The sequence below is a fragment of the Felis catus genome, chromosome C2 (assembly GCF_018350175.1).
Source record: "Felis catus isolate Fca126 chromosome C2, F.catus_Fca126_mat1.0, whole genome shotgun sequence".
Taxonomy (NCBI): domain Eukaryota; kingdom Metazoa; phylum Chordata; class Mammalia; order Carnivora; family Felidae; genus Felis; species Felis catus.
Genome location: NC_058376.1, coordinates 112,941,056 through 112,962,101, shown reverse-complemented (window position 1 = coordinate 112,962,101; position 21,046 = coordinate 112,941,056). Strand labels below are relative to the sequence as shown.

The window sequence follows — 21,046 nt, the reverse complement described above, 5'->3', positions numbered from 1 at the left end:
GCCCTACGTAGACCCAGGATATACTATCCCCCATTAGCCGTGTCTGCATTAATTTTTGTTCCTTTTTGATGCATGGGTGTCATTTTTCATGTTTATCTTTTCTAATGCAGTGAGTCTTTGGTTAGCATTCCAGCCTTGTTGGAGTGGGTGGTGTGATAAACCGGCATGTTAGGATTAGGTACTGAGGGAGGCTGTGAGTGTGAAAGTGGGAGAGGGTAAACGGTGGAGGGGGTGCTTGGCATTGGTAACCTCTGCTCTTGACTTTCAGTGGTCCGTTTCCTTTCCTCCTGGCTTTGATGTTCTGGAGGATCAGTGGAGCTAGGTTACGGTCCTGTGTCAATGAAGGCATATACAAGGAGACACGAATTCTCTTGAAGTCATCCTGGATTCGACTGTTCCAGTAACTGGTTTCCTTCCTTGTCACTGAAGTGTTACTCTTTATACTTGAACTGAAAACGATTTAGGAACGCTTTCTAAAATGACTGTACTAAAATACGAGAAAGCTTTAAAGCTTTAAACATGCCAGGGCTTGCATCCCGTCCTTGGGTGAATGCTGCATGTCACATGGCTGCTGCCCTCTTCTCTTGGTTGTAGGTCGCCCCCAACGATGAAGCTGTGGTGACCTTGCTGTGTGAATGGGCGGTGAGCTGCAAACGGTCAGGCAAGCACAGGGCCATGGCTGTGGCAAAACTCTTGGAGAAGAGGCAGGCGGAAATCGAAGCAGAGGTAGGTTTGCTTTTGTTTCTATTGTCAGATGCCATCATTTAAAAATAACTGTTCTGGGGAGGATTCTTTTTTTGTTTTGTTTTTTTTAATACTCCTTATGTTTTTTTTTTTTTTTCCCCTTCTTCAAGGAAAAAGGGAGAATGTTTGTACTTTAACCTAAAGACTACATACAAGATCCCTCTAAGTTGATGAAACCAATAATTTGTATTCTGGACTAGTTTAAAACTGTACCTTTTTTTTTTTTTTGCCCTTTTTTTTTTTTTTTAATATCAATTTTAAAGTGAGTGAGCAGAGGAGAGGAGCTGAGGGGAAGAGAGAGAGTGAGAATCAGTGTGGAGCCCGATGCAGAGCTTAATCCCATGACCCTGGGATCATGACCTGAGCTGAAATCAAGTCAGGTGCTCAACTGGCTGAGCCACCTAAGTGCCCCTAAAATTGTATCTTTTATTTATTTATTTTAGTGTTTGTTTATTTGGGGGGGGGGGTGGGGTAGACAGAGTCCCAAGCTGGCTCTGCACTATCAGTGCAGAGCCCAATGTGGGGCTCAATCCCACGAACTGTGAGATGATGACCTGAGCTGAAATTGGGTCAGATGCTTAACTGACTGATCCACCCTGAAACTGTATCTTTTAAAATAAAACTTTAACATCTGATTTAGAACAAAGACATCTCCCTTGATGAGGTTAAGATACACATGCACATATATACATTTATATGTATACACACACAAATATATATAATATACACCAACTTTTGTGAATTTTTTTTTTTATATATATTTTTCAGAGAGAGGGAGACAGAGTGCAAGTAGGGTAGGGACAGAGAGAGGGAGAGACAGAATCTGAAGCAGGCTCCAGGCTCCGAGCTGTCAGCGCAGAGCCTGATACGGGGCTCGAACTCACGAATAGTGAGATTATAACCTGAGCCGAAGTTGATGCTTAACTGACTGAGCCATCAGGTGTCCCAACTTTTGTGAATTTTAAAGCCATGTAATATTTTGGTTGATCTGGAAACATTTCTTTGAGGCAGTTCTGATTTTCAGATTACAGATACCAATTTGTGTTCGTTTTGAGATTATATTCTGGTCCCAGAGAGAGCAATTAAAAGCCTCGGAAGTAGATTATAAAGGGGGAAAAAAACCAAAGCTAACTTGACAAACATTAGCTTGTGCCGAAGGGGAAAAAATTTAAGCGAGTCTTCTTATCTGCCAGTGAGATCTGGAGGGACAGCCAGGAGAAGCCGTGCACGTGGTCGGCCCCCCCCCCCCCCCCCCCCCCGCTGCATCGGCGTCTCCTCTGGGCTCCTTGGCTTGTCCTCCGCCTTGTTCTTCACAGCAGCCAGAGCAGTCTTTGCAGCCTGGAAGCAGATCATGTTGTTCCCTTACTCAGACTCCTGATGGCTCCTTACCGCGTCCACAGAGCCTTGCACGGGCCTCCCCTGCCTGCGTTTCCCACCTCATTTCGTGCATTTCTCCCCTGGGTCACAGCTGCAGCCACCTTGGCTGTCCTGTGGCTCCAGCACACCAAACCAGCTTCTGCTTTGGGGACTTTGTCCCACTGCTCCTCCTGGGTGGCACCCTCTGCTCCCCGAGTTCTACATGGCCAGTTCCTTTCTGCCCTTCCTCTTGCAGGAAGTGTCTCTTTCTAGCATTCCTGCCTCAACACATGTCATCTCCTCAGGAAGATCCTCTGTCACCCACCCTCAGGCACGCTTTCTCATATCACTCGGTTTCACTCTGTTTCTCATATCACTCTGTTTCATTGGCTTATTGTTTAAAAGCCAGTGTAAGCTTGACCATAAGGACCTTGCCCACCCTGTTCACTCTCTTGTCCTTGGCACCCAGAACAGTGTTCAGTGCACAGCAGATGCTCTAAAGGTGTTGTATGAACAGATGAGAACTTAGCTGGCTCTCTCTTACTGATAATAGTGCCATATCCTGTGAAGCTGAAATAGGAAGAATATTTCCATGGTCATTTCTCTCCTCTTGCTGGGAAAGCACCGTTCACTAAATATAAAGGATCACATTGTACAAGCTGGGGCTTGAAGATACTGGTGTTGAGGTGTGAAACTCATGGCCCATTTTACAACGTGCAGATTAGGGAAGGTGTTTCATTGCTTTTTTCTATGAATAGATGGACTTTTCTACAGTGAATTGCAATGGTCAGACTTGAGTAACCGAGGTTGAATTTCTCAAATTTAGTTTACCATTCTTCCAACGTGTTCTAGAATGAGCATATACACGTGTGCACACGCACACACAGTTGCTTTCAGAAGAGGCTTCCACAGATTACTTTGTAATTTTAATAGGTGTAAATGTATCCACATCTAAAGAATGTATTCTTTCAGAGATGTTTAAGATAATTGATTGCCAGGGTTGTCTAGGTGGCTCAGTTGGTTAAACATCCGACTTTGGCTCAGGTCATGATCTCATGGTTTGTGAGTTTGGGCCCCTAATTGAGCTCTGTGCTGACAGCTCAGAGCCTGGAGCCTGCTTCAGATTCTGTGTCTCCCTCTCTCTCTGCCCCTCCCCTGGTTGCACTCTGTCTCTTTGCTCTTTCTCAAAAATAAATAAACATTAAAAAAAAAAAAAAGATAATTGATATCTATTGAACATCACCAGTTTCAGAATTTGGTGAAGAGAGGATGGATTAGAGAAGTAATATCTTAATGAAATAATATATTAAGGAATAGATAATGAAAGTGGGAAGGTTGAAGGGATATTGAAAAGAATAGAAAACAGGGTTCTGATTCTTTTTCAATGGTTTCTTTTCTGGTCTTCTAGTAAGTTCTGTCTTGGATGTAGAAGTTAGGGAGCTTTCCTTAGATAGGTTTCTTGAACTATGGAGATTCCACGGGTTCTAAGAGATCTTAATTGGTGATGTGATGAGTGAAAGAAATGTATCAGAGGAGTTCTCCTAGCTCTGTAATTTGACACCACACTTCCCAACACTCCCCGAAGACAATCGTAAATACACTCTACTAGTAAAAACAAACACAAAAATATTAAACTCAGTATACATGCCCAAATGTTTCTCAGAGGGGGTATATACAGTTAACTATATGAGCTGTTTAAAAATGACAGCCCCAAATGATTTTAGCAGTTTTGCATAGGGATAACGAGTAGCTTATTGTACTATGCTGTGTATTCAGTAGGTATTTATACCACGTGGTGCAGACTTTGTAATTTACATCAATAATATTTTTCATGGGTGTCCTTTGGAATCATTTCAGTTGATCTGGGGGTAGTTGTCCCTCACTTTCATTTAAAAATTTTTTAATGTTTATATATTTTTGAAAGACAGTGTGTGAGTGGGGAAGGAGTAGAGAGAGAGGGAGACACAGAATCTGAAGCAGGCTCCAGGCTCTGTGCTGTCAACACAGAGACCCATGCGGGCTCAAACCCAGGAACCATGAGGTCATGACCTGAGCTGAAGTCAGACCCTTAACCAGCTGAGCCACCTAGGTGTCCCTAGTTGTCCCTCACTTTCAGAAATTATATTTACCTGTGATGCATAGCCCTCAAATAAAGTACAGAAATCTCAATTAATTCTGCATGTTTTTTCTGAGAATTTAACTGTTAATAAAAAACTGACAAATTCATGATCCATTGTGACTACATTGTCCTCCAAAATTAACTATGTTTGTTTATTTTTAATCTTAGAGATGTGGTGAATCAGAGGTCTTGGATGAGAAGGAGTCCATTTCTTCAGCCTCTCTTGCTGGATCTAGTTTGCCTGTTTTCCAGAATGTGCTACTAAGGTTTTTAGATACACAGGCCCCCTCATTATGTAAGTAAAGTTCTTTGCTTCTAGATCTTAAACAAGAAATTGACCAGTTTTGGGGAATTAATGCTTCTTTTTTTTCCTAGCTTACATCATAATCAAAAGTTCTTGGTGCTGAATATAATGTATATCTTACTGCGCAAAATTTTGTTGCGTGTTTTTAATGGAGACTTCTATGCAGTTTTAAAATCAAGTGAGCTTCAAAGATTTAAAAATTTCTAGAGTTTCAAAAATTTTAAAATGAGTCCCCTCATTGTCTAATTAATATTTGGTGGTCTAGTTTTCCCTTTCTAGATCTTTCTTACCAAACAAGAGGAACTATGGTCTTGTGATATTTCGCTATCTAATCACTATTGTGATTACGAATTTTCTGTTTTTGCTTAGTTTTCAAAATAATCTGATTTTCTACATTTCTAATAAGAAAATAAAAGTACTTTGTATCCAAGTCCTTGATACAAGGAAATAATTTGTACATATGGTTGGCTGCTTGCCTACACTTTATGGGTTGTTCTGTCAACTCCCGTTCTTTTTTTTTTTTTATTTTTTAAAGTTTATGTATTTATTTTTGAGAGGTGGGGAGGGGCAGAGAGAGGAGGAGAGATAGAATCCTAAGCCGGCTTCATGCTCTCAGTGCAGAGCTTGATATGTGAGGCTTCATCTCACGAACTTTCAGATCACGACCTGAGTCAAAATCAAGAGTCAGGCATTTCATCAACTGAGCCACCTAGGTGCCCTATCATCTCCCATTCTTCTATCTTTTATTCTGTTGTTCATGGGGAGTTGAGGGTTTGGGAATTACAAACCCAGTGGGTTTATACAGTAAGTGCACACTTAAAAAAATTGTTTATGCATGTTAAGAGGGCTTGGTCTTATTCTGAGGCTTTTGTGTGACAAAGTACAGCAGGGAGGGTCTTAGGATGGATAGTGATGAAACAACAAAAATGGCACAAGGAAATGTGGTAGGGGTGGGAAGGACAGGTTTGTGGTGAGGAAGGAGGTAACATAACAAGAAACAGTACTACTTTCCATTCCTCTCAGAAAGTCCTTGGTTTGGGTTGAATGATACTTTGGGCTGAGGTTCTTTTAGTTAGTTGGTGGCTGTTGTGGGCTAGAGGGAGAGCAAGAGCCAGAGAGATACTGGTGGTTGGGAAGTAGGGGGCAACAGTGAAACATGGAAAAGGAAGCAGAAAAATGCAGGGACGGAAGAGATCCTGGAGAGTAGAAAATAGATCGCCGGGAATGGATGTTAGCTTCTCTAACTTATCTTGTATCCTGAGGGAGAAAGATACACATTTGCCCTTCGTGCCCCTTATCCTGTCCTCACTCCTGTTGGTTCTTTGGGAAGACCTTTCTCCTATGCCTTTGCTTGTTCTAGATCTGGTTTCCTGCTGTCAGAGAAAGCTGTGCTTCTCTTCTGTCATTGTTGTTTGTCATTGACTTCGGTGGTGTACAGCAGCAAATGCTTAGGCTTCAGTTTTAGGGAGCGAGCTTCATGTTGCCTAGATTTTGTTTGTCTTTGTTGGTGTTTGTGAGTGCGATGGCACCACAGACTGAGTGCTGAAGGATTGTTCTTAACCTTTTTAAGTCTCTGTCGAGGGTACAAAGTTGTAGAATGCAACTGCAATATTAAGTTATCATGTGAGCTAAATAGACTGGCTATGAATTGAGCAAGACTGCAGAGCTCCATCTTTATGCCCTTCTTTTTTATTCCATCTTCCTTTTTTTTTTTTTCCAGTAGATCCCACTCACTATTATTTCCAGGTACCTTTTCAGTTGTTACGTTGTGAAGTTTTTGAAAAAGTGTGCACACACGTCATGAATATATCAACACCCTCAAGCTATAAAAATAGTCATGAGCTGTTTCAGTAGTAAAACCAGAGGAAAGCAGTTTAGCTCTGCTTCCCTCCCGCCCACCCCATGTGTACCTGAAATTTTGTGTTTGTATTAATTGAATGGTTATTCATTTGCCAAGGACCACTATCTTTAAATTTGAACTTGAGCTTAGCACATCGGATATTGTTTTTTAATTACAGGGGGACAATCAAAACCCCCGTGCCAGTTTTGCACAACTGCTTCTGTCTCATAGTAAATTTTCCAATAAATGTTTCACTGTGTTAAAAAAAAAAAATGTATGAAAATATTGTTAAGCCTTCCTGTTTGGTGGGTTTTTTTTGTTTGTTTTTTTGTTTTTTTGTTTTTTTTTTTTTTCCTGCCAGGTCAGGGAGACAGTTCTTGATTTGTTTCTTTATAGCGGATCCAAACAGTGAATGTGAAAAAGTAGAATTTGTGAATTTGGTGCTGCTCTTCTGTGAGTTCATCCGACACGATGTCTTCTCCCATGATGCGTACATGTGTACCCTCATATCTCGGGGAGACTTGTCAGTCAGCGCCTCGACTCGGCCGCGATCGCCAGCAGGAGAAAACGTAGATGAGCACTATCCAAAGGACCATGACATGAAAATGGAGGTATGCTCCTGGGAGTGGTGCCCCAAACCCGAAAACCACACTCAGCTGGGCAACTAGTTTCACAAGGATTGTTTGGTGGTGGAAGGGTGATTACATTTTACTTGTATTCTCCCATTACAGAACTTGTTTATCTCTACCCCAAACTTGTGGAGAAAAAAAACAAAACAAAAAACAACATTGGATTATAATTGATACATTCCAGAAGTTTCTTTTGGATACTCTAAAACTATTAATGAAAAGGTTTGACAGTCCCTAACATTTTTTACTGGACAGGAATTAAATACTTCCAATTTTATGTGTTTCTAAATTCCAGTTTCCTTGAATGTTGTGACTTAAAATCAGATTTGTTTTGGTCCCATTAGAAGGAGCATCTTTAACCCCAATTCATTCATTGTTTCTGACTTTGATACAAAATGGGAATTCTGTTTTGATCATAACACATATTATCATTTAAATTAACAACTTTATCTCTCAAATGTTGCGGAATTTTTTTTTTCAACAAATTATAATACTGTGAGTATGACTTTTATCATTTTCTGCCGGTTTCTGGTGTTTTGGACATCATTCCAGATACTTAAAGAAGTTTTCAAGGCAGAAAACATGAAGGTGGTGATGAGAAAGAGTAGAAAATGGTGAGAGATTGTGACAGTTCCTTAAATCAAGCTTCAAATTGGTTCTGTGGGAGTTTAAGCATAATGAAAATATTATGGTATTTTTAAAACCGTGGTTATCCTTGTAAAGACCTGATGTTAGAATTGCATGTGTGAATTCATAGTTTGTGCTCTTAAGATTTGGTGATCAAATGGTGCAGGAATTAAAAAAAAAAAATCATTTCCTTAATGTAAACACCATTGTTTCCGAATTTGACCACAGTAGAAGTTTAAAGGCTAAAAACTAAAGTTACTGTACCTGTTGATGCTTCATCTATGTTTCTGCTTTTTCTTTTCTATTCTTGGATGTCCAGGTATCTTGTATCTTGGGTATACGCTTAGATTTTTCTAAGTACAGTTGGTGAGCATGTGACTGGAAATAGCCCAAAGGAGGGACATTATGGCCAATTTGATTTTTAATTAGGAAGTTTGTGTGCTTTTTCCTTCAAGTATCATGGAAGTTAAATCTTTTTTTTTTATCATGAGGATAAAGAATGTGACTTTGTAAAAACAGTGAATGTCTTAAAATCTCCTTCTCTTTTTTGGGAAAAGTAGGTACTAGGGAGAGAAAAGACATAGGATGGTTAAAAAATCACTGTCATATTTTAGCTAGTTTGTAATGAACTACAAAACTTACAGCACAACTTTCTTTCTCTGGCAATTATCAGGAACAGACTATTATGGCGCATATGGGCATTGACTCAGGAACTACTAATATTTTTGATGAAGTAGACAAGAATGACTTTAAAACTGACTTTGGTTCGGAGTTTCCAGTAGGTTCAACCTTCAAATTCTTATTGACTATTAACCCCTCCTCCCCGCCTGCACCCCAGCTTGTCTCCATCCTTCTGTTCCTTGACCCATGTCCTGGAATGACCTGTGTACTTGTGATGTAAATGTGCTCATTCCATACTCCTCTCTAGTGTACAGTTACTCATCTTGTGATTGTCTCATTTCAGCTCATTCATAGTTTTGGTTGCATCGCCTCCTTTGTGAATTATAACATTCTGTCCTCCTGGCTGACTGTCTTTTCTCTTTTGTTCATTTTGAGACCATTGTCTCTGAGGAATACATGAAGATAGTAGTTTCATCGTGACAGTCCTTGTTGACTTGCTATGTATGTGTTCAGTTTCTAAATAATAGCTTTCCTGGCTCTGGACTTGTTATACTTCTTCAACCATATCTCAGTATGGTTATCGTATTTTCTCCCTCATGGATCCAAATGAGGTCCTTTATAAAAAATCATACTGTTTGGGGTATATACTAAAAGCTTTATTATTCATTAGTTTATTTTTTAAACTTATTTATTTTGAGAGAGAGAGAGTGTGTGCACACAAGTGAGAGACTGAGGGAGGAGCAGAGAGAGAAGGTGAGAGAGAGAGAATCCCAAGCAGGCTCAGCTCTGAGCCAAGTCTGATGTGGGACTTGAACTCACCAACTGTGGGATCATGACCTGAGGTGAAATCAGGATTCAGACATTTAACCATAACCAGCTGAGCCACCGAGGCGCCCCACTGTTATTCATTAGTGTTGTTAATTATTTCTTTGTGTATGTTTTTGTGGGAGATTTAGCCTTATGAGGAAACATTTAACCTTGAAGTCCAATGTTAACTCTGGCCCTCTGGAGAGTGCAGCTCTGAACAGCTCTTACATGTGTGTGGTTGTTACTTTCTTATCTGCAAAATGGGGCATGATGTTGATGGTCTCCTTTGGATCTGAATACGAATTTTGTGGAAATTAACCAAATTTATTTATATATTTTCTTAGTGTTTAAATAAGGAAACGATAGTGTATGAACGTCGTGTGTGTGAAGTTCTGGCATGTAGCGCTGTGTTGTGTTGCTCTCTTTCATTTACAATCTCCAACATTTGTTTTACATGACTTAGATTTTTTCTCCCATGCCTGGAGAATCCTGTGAGAATGCCAACCCTTCCCTGGGCAGAAGAATGTCGGTTAATGGTGAGAAGTTGCTTAAGAGAGAAAAACCCAGGGAGTTGATTTTTCCATCTAATTATGACCTTCTGCGGCACCTGCAGTATGCAACACATTTCCCCATACCTCTGGTAAGTCATTGCTTCCATCAGTTGGCACCCTGATTGTTCCATTATGGGATCATTAGCCATTGATTATTCCATTGTGTGCCTCCATAACACGTATGAAAGGAGGTGAGTTTTTGCATTTACTGCTTCTTTTGTTATAATTACAATTGTATAGCACACATACGGATGTAGTTTAAATTTGTGATGTGATACTACTGGCTAGCTAGATTTAATGGGATTTTCTAGGTTACTATCCTTTTATCAAGAGCATTTGAGTCACTGTAAATGATGTCTAAATGTGTTTTCCTATTTTTTGAAACTTCATTTACTAGTAGCTCTTATGTGCGTTGTATTGTGCTAGGTACTTGTGGTATTATACAGATGAATGAGAATTGGGGGCATAGGAAAGATGAATAAGATAGGAGGGAGACACATATAAAATGATCAACACTAAAATGAGTGCAGTGATTGAGTGAAACCACATGTGCCCTCTGGAAGATAAACCATTTGACATTCTTGGGTCTCTTCCACTCTCACAGAATAAGTATTAAAGGGGAGAGAGAACATCTGATTGAGAAATGGGTTAAGGCTTCATAGAAGAGGTCGTATATGACATGGACTTGGGTTTTGATCTGTTGAATTTAAGAATTGATAGCATATGAGAAATACTTGGGAAATTTAGTGTTGGACTCAGAACTTGTGATTTGCATTTTGCTGAAAGGGAACAACATCGGTTTCTTGATATTCATAAAAATTGGGCCCAAATCTAAATGTGTTTATATTCTTAAATTACTGTTTTTTCTCCTGGAATTTTAAGTGAAATGTTAATGAGTCATTCTTTCATTGAGCACTAATAATATAATAATAATAATTATTATTTTAACAAGTGTAATTTTGAGGAATGTATACTGTTATCTTCTGGATACCTTTGAGGAATTTTGATCTGCAAACTAAACATTTTTTTTTTTAAGTTTATTTTGAGAGAGAGAGAGAGAGAGACACCACATGTGTAAGTCGGGGAGCGGCAGAGAGAAAGAGAGAGAGAGAATCCCAAGCAGGCTCTGCATTGTCAGCACAGAGCCTGATGCAAAGCTTGAGCTCAGGAATTTCGAGATCATGACCTGAGCCAAAGTTGGATGCTTAACCAACTGAGCCACCCAGGCACCCCTAGTTTAATTTTTAATTTTTGTTGTTATTTTGGAACTTTCAAAATCACTACACCTATATATATTTTTATTACAATTTTTCTGTCCAGAGCTATGTCAAAAGTTGCCACAATTCTTTCTTGCACATCACTGGCTGAATACATTTTTTAGCTGTTACCTGTATACATCACTCATTTTCAACATAATGGAATAATCTCACTGTTCATTTAGAACAATAGAAGGGGTGGCCTGATAGTTTAGAGATGTGTCCTGAAGAGTTTATGGATGAACTATTACAGTGCCTGGAATTTGCTTTAAAAATAGTTGGGAGTCAAGAGTGGGGCTAGGCAGTATATGGAAGTCTGGAGTTTGGTTAACCGTTAATGCACCAATGTTAATTTCCTACTTTTGGCAAACGTGTCATGGTTACATGAGGCATTAACGTTAGGGCGAACTGCATGAAAGGTATTTGGGAACTTTCTGTACCATCTGTGTACCTTTTCTATAAATCTTAAAGTGTTCCAAACTAAAAAGTTAATTTAAATATAAGGGCGAGGGGTAATAGAGCAGATATGACAAAAAGATGAAAATGGCTGAAACTAGTTGAAGATTCTGTGTTTCTCTCTTGGGTAAGTGGAGCTTTGCTGGCCTTCCTCTTCCTTGCATCTGGGCGTGCAGGACACTCCCCAAACATGGACATCTTTATTCTGTTGTTCATGTAATCCTTGGCTGCACAGTCATTCCCACCATGTAACATTCTAAAGACTGTCCACTTCCTTAGAGGAAGAAGCATGAATGATTTCCAGTGATTAAGTCTCTCATGATGGATTATGATAGAATTCAACTGTAATGCATTCATACAAGAACTGCTAGAAAATTGATATCATTGGATACAGTTTATTAATAGCTTTCCATCACCAGTTGCCCTAGACTTCCCTTTACTGTGTCATTTAGAATAAAATATTAGTAAGGGGAAAATGAACATATATGCTAATATGAGATTGACATTAGGAATGCTGTACAGAGTCTGATTCTCTTTCTTAATAAAGGTATATTGCCATTTTTTTTTTTCAACGTTTATTTATTTTTGGGACGGAGAGAAACAGAGCATGAACAGGGGAGGGGCAGAGAGAGAGGGAGACACAGAATCGGAAACAGGCTCCAGGCTCTGAGCAGTCAGCCCCAGAGCCTGACGTGGGGCTCGAACTCAACGGACCGCAAGATCGTGACCTGGCTGAAGTCGGACGCTTAACTGACTGCGCCACCCAGGCGCCCCTCTCTTTCTTAATAAAAAGGGAAAGTTTGACTAACTTATTATGCATGTGAGGAAAATATGAGAATGTGCTGGGGAAAAAAAAAAATTGTGTGCCTCCTCCCTCCAGCCCCCGATCTTGAAGATGTGGCCCTAGTGAGTGAAGACCAAGGAAAGAAGACTACTAGGGCCTTGACTAAAAGATTCAGGAAAAGAATCTAGTAGTTGTATGTAGGACTATATGAATGATGTCTTGATCTGCCTGTCAGTAACAACATGTTGTTAGACTATTGACAAGGACAAGTTTTAGTGTATCACCATTCTACCAGCCTGTAACATAATTGTGTCCTTTACACCTTGTGTCAGATAGGTGATGCAGTGCGGGGTTCTGTCATTACCACTAGCTAACTAGAATTTGTCCAGCACTTACCATGTTAGTAGGGTAACAGACATTTTCTTTTGTGCATTTTCTCACTTATTATTCTCTTCAAAATCCGGGAATATTGAAATTGTACACAGGAATTGTCTTGGGTTCAAGCTTCAGAAAATAATTCCTCTCAGTGCGGTACTAAAAATAGCCCCGGAATGAAACCTGTTTTGTTAGCTTCCAGGAACACCATTTCTTTCTTTCTTTTTTTGTTTTTGTTTTTAACATAAATGGGAAAGTTTATTAAAGCGAAAGTACACTTTTGAGATGTGAGAGTGGGCGAGCTCTCTGTCTCTCGAGAGTGCTGCCAGGAACACCATTTGTTAATCACCGCAGCTAGTACAAATGTATTACCAATTGTTGTAATTGTTGTCAAAGTTGGGCTTTTGCTCTTGAAATGAGAAAAAACCCCCACATAGTCTCAAGTCTGGTTATCTAAACTTTTCAATCTTCTTTTTCCTAAATCTTTTATTTAATACCATCTATTGAATTCTTTCTGCATTACTTGTAGTCTAGAGAATTTGATCTAAGGATTGTGACCCTGAGAGCTAGAGTCACCCATTCTTTAAACTGTTGGCCCCACGTGGGGTCAGTCTCAGACATGGCACCAGTCAGCCCAGCACGTGTTGTGTTCGTAAGAAGGCCTTGCTATGTGGATCTGGCATATCTCTTTTAAGGCCATTTGACTAGTGCTGTTTTTCCGTACCTTTGATGTGAGTTTCTAGTTCCAAAACAGTAGTTTCAGCAGTTAAACTTTTCACATATAGTTTAACACCGTGCTTGGAAATGTTATAGGGTAATACTTCATGTTAGTACAAAATGAAAATAAGTCACTGAAGTTGTCATCGCTAACATTAGAAAATCTTTATAATCTATGAGAATATGAGTATATATAGTACATCGAAAACTCTCCATGTATTTTCAAGCCTTTTTCGAAATAAACAGTTTTAGTTATTGTTTTAGAAAAACCATTAGATCTTAAAAATTGGAGTAGTGAGCTAGATGATGGACTAAAAATAAATCAGGCACAAGTGGTTTCATGTAAAGATCAGCTGGATTTTATTTAGTATGATCTAAATGGTTTTAAATCGTGTTGCCAAAGGGCTTTCTGGCATCTTACATGGAGATCATTTTGCATATTTCTATCAAGAAGTCAGTTCCCAATATTCAAATGGATACTTCATGACTGACTCTGAGTCTGTGTCATAAAAGTTCTTTAGGTTTCAAGGATAATGCAAGGTGTTGTGTTGGTTCAGCAGTACTTTTTAGGTTTTTTGTTTTGTTTTTGTATGAACGTGGTTTAAGCACCACAAGGGTGCTGCTCGATTTACATTTAGAAACAGTTTCTGAGTAAAGCAGGCCACATATGGTAGCTGTCTTTTACTTAGGCTATCTTTTCTCTTTCCCAGTACTTACTGTCACTGAGACAGGAAGTGATAGCATGAAAAATCCCATATTTTATGCACTGCTCTCACCACTTGATTTTTCTTTTGGAGTCTTGGTCTCCTTAGGTGAAGCAAAAGTCTTGGTGACTTTTAGGCGGAATGCTTTTGAGAGATGGTAGTACAGGATAGGATCAAAACACAGGTTCGACACTGCCAGGAGCAGCGTGGCCTCTTTGGCTTTGAAGAGTGAAATCCTGGTTGGGCAGTCAGATATTACTTCTGTCTGGCTGAGGGTGTATGGGATTCGGACAATGTGATACGGAACAAAGCATATGATGTAGCCTGTAGTCACTAAAAGTATGTTGATGAGGGCCCTTTTCACATATAGATAATTTTCATTATCTTTGTTTCTGTAGAGTTGTCGAATTACAAGGCAGTTAGATATTAAAATGATGGCTGAGAAATTTAAAAATATTGCTACACATATGAAATTGGTCAGCAAATGCCAGTTTCTTCCAAACTCCTTTTTGAATTCCATGCATCCCACATTTGGCTTCTCCTCGATGTCTTTGATGGGAATTATCATGTTGGGCACCATTATAAGAAGGACCATTAGCCACACCACGGTCGATATCATTTTGGCAAATCCAGGTTCTTGTATCCGGTAAATCTTAGAGCTGTACGTCAACTGAAGACAACGATCAATACTGACAAATGCTAAGAAGATAATTGATAAGTACATATTAATGTAGATGAGGCAGGCTGTCACTTGGCAGTGAAATATCTTCAGCTTCCAGGGTGCCACACCCAAGTCAACAACGATTTTCACTGGTAATGCCAGAGTGAGCAGGAAATCAGCTGTAAGCAAGTTAATTAAGTATATGCTTACACACCTGTGATTTGTGTTGTTCTGTATGAAAGCCCAGGTTGCAAAACCACTTCCGATAATTCCAACAAGAAAAACTAAATAAAAAAAATAGGTGAACGGCTCCAGACCTGTGTAAACTGGGCAGAAGAGAGAACTGTTTGTCATCTTGAGGGAAAGGAAGGATGACTCTTCAAAAAAAAAAAAAAAATCCGAAGAATCTGTTTAAAAAAATGGTAGGGACGTTAGTAATTAAAATTAGCGACTATTTTCTGTTAAAACATCTATATTCACAATGCTAGGTTACAATTTTTCTAATTCTTACGGGAAATTTTATTGGTGAACTTACTAGATTGTGTGGACTGGTGGGAACGTCTGAGATTACGAGGAAGCCTGGGTTTTCCATGGTGTGATTTCATGATTTTGGAATTCCCATGTATGTTTGCTTCTAGAAGGGATTTTTGTTAAAAAGTTATTTTTATTTATTTTCATAAAGAGACTAATGATTTAAGTTTATTTTCAGAAAGCAAGCGAGCGTGAGTGACTGGGAGCACAAGCAAGGGAGGGGCAGAGAGAGGGATAAAGAGAGAATCCCAAGCAGGCTCTGCATTGTCAGTATGGAGCCCTGTGAGGTGGGGGTGGTGGGCTACCACTCATGAACTGCGAGATCATGACCTGAGCCGAAATACAGAGTCAGTTTCTTAACTGACTGAGCTGCCCAGGCATCCCTTAAGATTTTATTTTTGAGTAACTTCGACACCCAACATGGGGCTCAAACTCACAACCCTGAGATCAAGAGTTGTTCACTTTACCAATCAAGCTGGTCAGGCGCCCCTAGAAGGGATATTTTGACATCACACTTTTGTATTCCGGTAGTTCTTTTGCTACCAGTTGCGTTGGAAGTTAGTTTGCAGAGGAGGTAAGTGAACTGAAATTCTGAGAAACAAAGAAAGGAAATGAAGGTAACATTGTTCGGTTGTGGCTAAGCCTGGAGAGGTTTCACTGAGCTTCCTGGCCTGCTTTTTTCGTAAATTGACAAGAGCTCTTCATGCTGGAGGAATGTAGGCTGAGAGGGGAAGTGATGGGTGACAGAAAATTGTACTGAAATTTAGAGGGAGTTACTTTGAAAGTAGGCCCTTCATTGTGTCATCTACTAGAACATTTTCACAGTCAAAATTGCATTTCATTTTTCTTTTTAGCAGAAAGAGTTGAAGGGTTAGAGTCTGGTCTTGATGCTTATTCCTTCCTTTTCCCTCAGTTTCCTAATGACATAGACCTTGTGATGTCCACTATGTAGCCACATGGGACTATTGAGCACTTGAAACATGGCCATTTCAGATTGACATGTGCTGTGAATGCAAAATACACACTGGGTTTTAAAGATGTTTTAGGAGATATTATAAAAAACATTACAAGTAGTAAAATTTCACTATTGTATACAAATAGTACAGTTAATAAAATCTCAATATTTTTATATTCAGCATATGTTGAAATGGTGTTTTTGATGTATTAGGTTAAGTATGTTATTAAAATTAATTTCTCCTGTTTATTTTTGCTTTTGTAATGCAGGTACTAGATCATTCTAAAGTATCTTTCTGGTTTGTGTCCTAGTTCTATTAAACCGTGCTTGTATGGATGTTTCTGTGTCAGTGCTTTTTTTTAAAAAATTATTTTTAATGTTTGTTTATTCTTGAGACAGAGACAGAGCATGAGCGGGGGAGAGGCAGAGAGAGAGGGAGACACAGAATCAGAAGCAGGCTCCAGGCTCCAGGCTCTGAGCTGTCAGCATAGAGCCTGATATAGGGCTCGAACTCATGGACTGCGAGATCTGACCTGAGCAGAAGTCAGATGCTTAACCTATTAAGCCATCCAGGCGCCCGTCTGTCAGTGTTTTTGAGAAATTAGACCATGGATGTATTTTAAAGGCTTCTAGAACAAGAATATATGATCATTGGTTACAAAATTTTCAAGGAGAAGCTCAGTTATGTTAGCATGAAAACATCTATCATACTTGAGTGTTTTTTCTTTCATTGTAGGGTTTGAAAAGCGTAGGACATGTTCTTAGGACCATTGTGATTGACACTGATAATGCTGAAATCATGACGTATTCCCTCCACATTCCTGGAGGGAATTGTTCCTCCTCCTGGAACAATTGGAGGTTGATAAGTGCAAGTTAAACCATTTGGGCTTCGTTTACTCCCTCTGACCTGGTCGAAATTAATGCTCTTAGTGCCATAGGTACATCTCTCTAGTGCTGATTCTGGTGTGCATGCTCCTCATACATAGTAAACACCTGCCTTTTGTTTCAAAGACCAGAAGATTTTGTGTTTTAGCAGAAAAAAACTTCTGATACACAACTTCTTAAAAGTAGCAAATAATAAGTACAGTGGCTAAAAAGTCCAAATAAGCCCATTCTCTGAAACCTCCATTTAAAAGTAAAACAACAGAGGTGCCGGGGAGGCTCAGTCAGTTGGGCATCCAACTCTTGATTTTGGCTCAGGTCATGGTCTTATGGTTTGTGAGATTGAGCCCCACATCGGACTCTGACAGCATGGAGCCTGCTTGGAGTTCTCTCCCTCAAAAAAAAAAAAAAAAAAAAAGTAAAAAACCAAAAATTTTTGAAGTCTTTCTGATCCTTAATTCTCCTAATTATTTAATGATCCACTGTGTACATCTTGGGATGAAACAATCTACAAGCAGACTGACAAGGCAGATGTATATGAAACTTTATAAAATGTCATTTAAAAGGGTACACGTCCTTCTTCTTTTCCTACTTGCCATAGGACTTCAGAGTTCATGGATAATTCATTTTGTACTAAACTCAGTGAAAATAATTGAGTACTTACTTGTGTCTGGTACTGAGCTAAGTATTTTACCTTTCATCATTCCTGTCATGTTGGTGTTATTATCCCTACTTTACATATGAGAATACTGAGGCACAACAAGGTCAAGTAACACCCAGGGTTATATAGCTGTTAAATTGTAGACCCAGGATTCTAACTCAGAAGTCTGATCTCAGAAGCTATGTTCAAAACTACTCTAGAACTCTCAATAAGAGTAATGATGATGCTAGTGATGATGATAATGACTATTATTATCGAGCCAGCTTTACTAAGTGCTTACTATGTGGCAGGAACTCTATTTTAAGCAATTTTCATATAAAAGAGCAGAAATAAAATATCGTTCTTAACTTTTTCCCTGAATACTAATAAAGGAAATTTAGACTTTAAGTATTTTGATGTTTCTTTTTGCTATATACACACACACACACACACACACACACACCATATATATACACACACACTATATATTTATATTTATATTTATATTTATATTTATATTTATATTTATATTTATATTTATATTTATATTTATATTTATATTTATATTTATATTTATATATTTATATTTATATTTAAAAAACACGGGGCGCCTGGATGGCGCAGTCGGTTAAGCGTCCGACTTCAGCCAGGTCACTATCTCGCGGTCCGGGAGTTCGAGCCCCGCATCAGGCTCTGGGCTGATGGCTCGGAGCCTGGAGCCTGTTTCCGATTCTGTGTCTCCCTCTCTCTCTGCCCCTCCCCCGTTCATGCTCTGTCTCTCTCCGAAAAATAAATAAACGTTGAAAAAAAAAATTAAAAAAAAAATAAATAAAAATAAATAAAATAAAAAACAAACCTACATTCTATCTTTTAAACTAAACCTCCCTTACTTTCAAAGTTCCTATGACCTAGCTGCTTCAAGCCATCCCTACAGTCTTTATCCCAATTCTCTAGATTTGTGGGATTGCTACTCTGTGACCTGCTCCTTCTTGCCTTTGTACTTTTAGTTGTGATAAAATTTGGGGGAATCATAGGACTTTAAGGATGGATGGAACCTTTAATGATAGCGTCTAGTCCAAGTCCCAGATCAGTTGAGGACACTGAGTTCTGACACTTGGGTATTGTTCAGGGTTTTCCAGCTTGTGAGAACAGGCTAGAATCTGACCATGTTGCTCATATTCTAGGCTTTCTGCCCTTATCCTTGCTATGTCCAAATCCTTCCTACCTTAAAATGCCTGGAGTAAGTTCTTCATGTCTGCAGTCTCCTACAGGCTTCACTGGCTTCTTAGGACTCTGATGTTTCTTTTTTAATTTTATTTTTTTAAATTTACATCCAAATTAGCATATAGTGCAACAATGATTTCAGGAGTGGATTCCTTAATGCCCCTTACCCATTTAGCCCATCCCCCTTCCCACAACCCCTCCAGTAACCCTCTGTTTGTTCTCCGTATTTAAGAGTCTCTTCTGTTTTGTCCTCATCCCTGTTTTTATATTATTTTTGTTTCCCTTCCCTTAGGTTCATCTGTTTTGTCTCTTAAAGTCCTCATATGAGTGAAGTCATATGATATTTGTCTTTCTCTAATTTTGCTTAGCATAATACCCTCCAGTTCCATCCATGTAGTTGCAGATGGCAAGGACTCTAATTTTTTATAGTAACCGTTTATTTGAACCTTGGCACTCTGAGCATCCTTTCCTTCTCTGGGTCCAAAGCTAGTGTTGGGATAAATTGATCTTTGTCTCTGTCTCCCACCTTTGCTCATTATTCCTTTACTGGGTGTTAGGATTTTGGCTTATGCTCTTGTATTTCAAATGTTATATAATAACAGTTAACACAGTATTTTTTTTTTTTAAAGCGTTCCTGTTGCTAATACGATTTATACAAAAAAGTCTCATTTCATAGATGAATATATTAATATTCTCTGTAACTAGAACTGGCCATCCACCCATACCGCCTATGGGTAATTTATTTAAAAATAATTAGAGTGTAACTATTTATTTGATGATGCTGGAGAATCACGTGCTTTGTACTTGGTTTTCATGAACCTCAGTCTAGATTGCAGTGAAAAACACATGTTGTCATTTAAAAGTTTTGGTACATTGATTAGAGGTCTAATTATACTATAATAACATTCTGTGTTATTTATCACAAATTAGAAAACCAGGCGCTTGATAATTATTTCGTAAACCAATTATTTACCCTGTGGAAATTTGAGGTATGCAGAGGTACTACAGCAAAGAAAAGATTTCAAGTGGCTCCTTTGTTTAGATAAAGTGCCCATTGCTTAGAAAATAAATAAACTCATTACATTTTTTAAAAAATGAATGTCACAATAGAACGTTCTTGAAATTACCTATTATAATGTTAGCAGAGGAAAGTCCTTTTAAGACCCGTTGTACCCTGTTGTAAAGCCTACAACATGGCGTTTGTCCATCATAAAATGTAACGTTGACTTACTGAATAGTTATGTTCACCTGTAGGTAAGTATTCAGTTTTGTATAAATTAAACTTTTTTTTTTTTGAGAGGGATGGCTGGGGTCATCAGATAGAGGAAAGTTCATAGCGAGAATCTATTTAGAGTTTAATAATGGGTGCCTTCTTACACAGCAGCCTTATTATATGTAGGCATTTCCAACTTAACACGTTTTAAGCTTTGAAAATCATAGCTTCCCTTTCTACCAAAAGATACTTGAACATACCGAGTATTTAAAGAGACCTACCTGGGGGGATACTCTCTGAGCCACTGCGGGCTCCTTGCAGGTCTTCACAGAAGCATGAGCTTTTGGCCTGGCCTCAGCAGTGGCAGCTTCATTGCGCGAACGTTGGCTGTACTAAAAATTTCCTTTCCTTTTCGTGTGGTTTTAAAGTGGTGCATATTGACGTAGATGAAGCTGTGGTTTGTAAATAGTTTATGAAAGTCTCCCAAAGAGGTTCTTGTCAATTTTGTGTATGCTTTCTGAAGCAATTCAGATTTGTGTATTCTGCTAGAGGAAAGATTTTTACTTGTCCATTGTAGTACCTGACAGTTTTTTGTTTTTTTTTCTTAAGCACCCAAGATGTGTTTTCCATCATAATGATATGAAAGAACATCACTTTTTGTGCCTTGAAAGGGGCTATAAGTTAAATATATTAGATCTTGAAGCCAAATTTCTGATACTCATCAGCCTTTGGAAGTTAATTGTAGTTGGGATTAAAACAATTGTAGTTGGGATTCTGCTGAGACATTTATTAATAAACAACAAAAAGATGTCATATGACATAGTCTGTTAAAGTTCATGTTTTATTTTTTGGTCATTGTAGAGAAATCTGGACATAAACAGAAGAAGAAAATTATATGCACAGAGATAATTAATGTTAAAATTTTTGGTATATAAATTGACACAAATTTTGGTACAGATTTAAAAATTCTATGTGTGTGTACACCCATCTAATGTGTTATTATATTGTGCATACTGTTGTATGGTTTAATTTTTTCATTCAAGGATATAC

At 38.7% G+C, this 21,046-nt stretch overlaps 2 protein-coding genes across 4 annotated transcripts in view; one reads left to right on the top strand and one right to left on the bottom strand.

Annotated features, from left to right (window-relative positions):
* The window catches only part of MED12L (mediator complex subunit 12L), a 335,495-nt gene that overhangs the window by 95,590 nt on the left and 218,859 nt on the right, over nucleotides 1–21,046 (top strand). Inside the window, 5 exon segments of the mRNA XM_045037430.1 lie at nucleotides 595–726; nucleotides 4,388–4,514; nucleotides 6,760–6,974; nucleotides 8,293–8,397; nucleotides 9,511–9,687. Of these exon segments, the coding sequence (XP_044893365.1) occupies nucleotides 595–726; nucleotides 4,388–4,514; nucleotides 6,760–6,974; nucleotides 8,293–8,397; nucleotides 9,511–9,687 (756 nt within the window).
* On the bottom strand, nucleotides 13,523–20,437 carry GPR171 (G protein-coupled receptor 171). Of its 3 annotated transcripts, XM_045037431.1 has the most exons (3): nucleotides 20,278–20,437; nucleotides 15,087–15,185; nucleotides 13,523–14,958 (listed from the first exon to the last, which is right to left on the bottom strand). In XM_045037431.1, exons 2-3 carry the CDS (start codon nucleotides 15,154–15,156, stop codon nucleotides 13,946–13,948), a joined length of 1,083 nt encoding a protein of 360 aa, XP_044893366.1. In that variant the 5' UTR covers nucleotides 15,157–15,185; nucleotides 20,278–20,437; the 3' UTR covers nucleotides 13,523–13,945. The 3 variants fall into 3 exon arrangements, with proteins under 3 accessions (XP_044893366.1, XP_044893367.1, XP_019666128.1); XM_045037432.1 differs by having other exon boundaries at nucleotides 13,523–15,185; XM_019810569.3 differs by lacking the exon at nucleotides 15,087–15,185 and having other exon boundaries at nucleotides 20,278–20,436.